This window comes from Nelumbo lutea, chromosome 2 (assembly GCF_056320005.1).
Source record: "Nelumbo lutea isolate HS-2025 chromosome 2, American lotus-T2T, whole genome shotgun sequence".
NCBI classification, from domain to species: Eukaryota; Viridiplantae; Streptophyta; class Magnoliopsida; order Proteales; family Nelumbonaceae; genus Nelumbo; species Nelumbo lutea.
This window is the reverse complement of record NC_142685.1, coordinates 56,410,681-56,414,440: the sequence shown is the minus strand read 5'-3', so window position 1 is coordinate 56,414,440 and position 3,760 is coordinate 56,410,681. Positions and strand designations below refer to the sequence as shown.

The window sequence follows — 3,760 nt, the reverse complement described above, 5'->3', positions numbered from 1 at the left end:
AAGAGCAACAACAAAAATGGGGGTTCATGCGTTGACTGACCCCCTAAGACATGGTTGATTAGGTAGAATATTCATCCACACTGTTTTGTTATGACTTCCACTCCCACATGCCTTTGTCCCTTTATCAGGCAAGCACATATAGAGAGAGAGAGATGGAGAAAGCTTCATCCTTTTCTTTCTTACTTTTCTTTTTCTCTTTTTCCATGGACACGAGACAAAAAGAAAAACAGAATATGGATGGTGATGCATGGCATGACGATTATGATGATGATGCATTGCATACATCCCCCGAAAGATGAGATGGATGGACGGACTGGACAAGTTGAGTTTACCAAATCCAAATGTAGTAAAAAAAATGCGGCGTAGCGTAGAAGAAGCGGAATACTCATGGCGCCTCACAGGCACATCCACTGTACACATGGGTTGTTCATAGGCAATCGGCATAATAGTTGGATGAGATGGCGTGGTTTCATTTTCAGATGGAGGGCACGACTGGTCTCCCCTTTGTTCTTTTTATGACTTGACGGCGATTACAAACAAGACAGCCCTCAAGGACTACTGACTCCCTCCAGGCTCCAGCTAGGCGGGGGTCCGGGGGGAAAGCTGGGAAGGACACACTCACTCCTTCCACACAGCAGAGCCTGAGAGCGAGAACGTTCTGACCCTCTTCCACTTTTCCCTTTCAATTTTTAATGCATTTTACAAAAGACAAGCTCTTGGCTGGCTGCTGAGGACTGGGGAGTGGAGTGGGCTCGCTTTGATTTGAACTCTTTATTTATCCACGTGGCAGCCATTGAATTTGGGAATTCACAAAACAAAATTGAATTAACCAAAACTAAATAAGCAATTGGAAAATACAGAGGACGAACCAAAAGCTACGAACTACCGAGAACCCGACCGACTCCGGACCGGCTAAACCTATCGACATCTCCAACAGCAAAAGCCGTATCCATCGATCCCCTTCTCTAGTATATGTACTCTTCCTCCCGTATATATAATATATCTTTTATTTACATCGCTTTTTTTTTTTATCTCTCCCTCTCTTAGCTTTTTAGTTTTACCGGGCTTTGCTTTCTTCTTTGGTTCTTACATTATGGAGCAGGCATTCGGATTTTCGTCGCTGAAAAGCTGCGGCGGGTAAACGTAGTCCACCACATAGTTGGGGCCGTAATAGTCCATCCTGTTTTCGGCCACCGGTTTCCCAGCATCCTCCTTCCCTCCGCCTCCGGCACCTTTGCCGTCACCCTCTTTCTTCTCTCCTCCTCCACCCTTCTCTTTCTTCTCCCCTTCTCCGCCACCCTCTTTCTTCTTCCCGCCGCCGTCCTTGTTTTTACCGCCTCCATCATCTTTTTTCGCCGGAACAACGTCTACGCTTCTTTTAATCTTCTCTTTCAGGTAAGGTGTCATGGTTTTCACGTCCATCGTCCCCTTCACTGTTACCAGGTCCTTTGCCAAGTCGATTCCCACAGTTTGAACCCCTGCAACCAAATAAACCACACCATTTTACCATTACCCTTCTGTCAGAATGTGCAGTAACTAAAATATTCTACAGTCTCGAGGACTTTGTATGGGTATCTTCACCAATCTTTTCCCTCCTTTTCATTGATTTCACTGAAGAAAAGGTGGGAATCAGTTTCACCAACTGTTGAAAACTTTGGACAAGGCTCGACCCCTTCTCCTAACTATTAAAAAAATAAACATTACCCAATCCGTATGTCTCATTAATGAACACCCAGAATAGCCATTACACATGTTGTACGTTTGACGTTTGTTTCACAAGTTAATTTAACTAAAAATTCGACCAAAACAAATACAGTAGAAATTACTGAAAATTTTTTAACTGATGATGAAGATGATCTCTATCTCTCTCCTCACCTTTGTACTTGGAGATGATCCGTCGTATTTTCTGGATGCATCCTTCACAGTGCAATCTGATCTTCAGAACAACTGTCGTCACAGGTGGCTGTAGAAGAATATAAATAAATTGATTAATAATTAATTCAAGCTAAGTAAAATTAATCTGGACTAAAATGCGCCTCGATATGGCCATTTAGTAATGGAGGGCTATATATAAATAAAAATTGAAGGAATTGCAACAGATTGAACGCCCTCAATGACCCTGGCTGACTTCTTGACTTCTCACGAGGGTAGCTAGAATACGCCAGATGCGCCATCCCACTACCCCCTGGTTAGGTTCGGATGGCGGAAAAACAAAGTAAAACCCCAATAAAATAAAAGCCCACGACCATCGAAATAAATGGTAGCTTTACAAAAAAAGGAGGCGCACATTAGTCGGACATGGAACGGAAGTACGCGCACGTTAGTTTCTATTTCTAAATTACCTCTTTGCTCTTCCCCTCTTCTTTTTTCTTCTCGTTCTTCTCTTCCTTCTTATCTTCTGCCTTCTTATCTCCCTTCTTGGGTATCGGGGAGATGAGCTCCACCTTCTTCTTCGTCTTCTGTTCTACTCTCTCTCGAAGTTTCACTGGATCTACCTTCCCTATTACGGTTAACTTGTTGCTGTTGAAGTCTCCCTTCACGTCTTCAACACCTTCACCCATCACAAAACAGAGCACAAAAACGATTAAGAAAGCAATGGCTAGTCTATAACAGAGCACATTCACAGAAACTTTGTTGGAAACCTCAATAGTCTAAGCGGGGACGAAAGGAAGAAACCAAAATGACCGAACTCAATCGATAAAACCAAAGGTGATTTAGAGTAAATTCGGGAGGGATGGGAGGAACTCTGTAAAATCCAGAATCAAAATACAATTAGAAGTTAAAACTGACGAATCAGACTGAAGAAAGAGATTGACCTCGAAACACGACGAAACATTGTGAAGAAAGAGATGCAAATGCCACACTTAACATTAATCGAAATATGACGAAACATATTGTCGTCGTGGGCGTGATCTACCTTCGAAACCCTTGACAGATTTCTTGACTTTCATTGCACAACCTTCACAGTGCATATCAACCTTCAAAACCACGGTAATCGTACCATCGTCCTTCTTCCCACCCTCGGCCTTCTTATCGCCGTTCTTCTTCTTGCTCTCATTCTTGTTCTCCTTCTGCAACAAACAAACCCAACAAAGGAAACAAAATGAGGTCGCCATTCATTTCGGAAAACAACTTCAACAGACTCGACAAGGAGTCGAGAGAGAATGAAAGAGAAGGAGATGCGACTGCGAGTGATCTGGATTGGGAAACGAATTCGCACCTCACCCATCGCTGCTTCTCCGTTGCCTCCCACCAATGCTGCTCTCACTCTCAGGAACAAGAATCGATGTGAATCCGCACCGCAGAGGCGGAGGACAATAAATAGAAGACAGAGAGATAGGGAGAGGTAGTTGTGGATGAAGGGGCTGATCACGAGTTGGGATCTCCTTACAACATATTACGTTCCAACAACCTGCCAACAATCCTTCACCGCGGGACCCATTTTTTTCAGTTTCGTGGTGAGATGTACGGTATCGGATTTGTTGGTAGGGTGTTGGGACGTATTCTAGTTGGCAGGGGATCGAGATTCACTGATCACTGATGAATGATGATGTTATGTGAAGGAACGGGGTGATGTATGTATGTGCATGTCATGCATGATTGGAACACTCATGATATGCTTTTGGCGCCTGATTGGACTGATTTGCCTGTTTGAGTGTCGCGAAACCGCTGGGTCATTTCTTCACCATCTCCCTCCCTCCCTCCCTCCCTCCCTCTCTCTCTAAACTTTCTCTCTCCATCGAGGGTTTTTTTTCGAATT

At 43.9% G+C, this 3,760-nt stretch overlaps 1 protein-coding gene across 2 annotated transcripts; it reads right to left on the bottom strand.

Annotated features, from left to right (window-relative positions):
* Positions 1 to 806: 806 nt before the first annotated feature.
* Positions 807 to 3,529, bottom strand: LOC148870869 (heavy metal-associated isoprenylated plant protein 3-like). 2 transcript variants are annotated; one of them, XM_088971685.1, is made up of 5 exons: positions 3,221 to 3,529; positions 2,918 to 3,071; positions 2,343 to 2,551; positions 1,876 to 1,963; positions 807 to 1,478 (listed from the first exon to the last, which is right to left on the bottom strand). In XM_088971685.1, the coding sequence occupies exons 1-5, from the start codon at positions 3,227 to 3,229 to the stop codon at positions 1,087 to 1,089; spliced, it is 852 nt and encodes a 283-aa protein (XP_088827811.1). In that variant the 5' UTR covers positions 3,230 to 3,529; the 3' UTR covers positions 807 to 1,086. The 2 variants fall into 2 exon arrangements, with proteins under 2 accessions (XP_088827811.1, XP_088827812.1); XM_088971686.1 differs by having other exon boundaries at positions 2,817 to 3,071; positions 3,221 to 3,310.
* Positions 3,530 to 3,760: the final 231 nt, after the last annotated feature.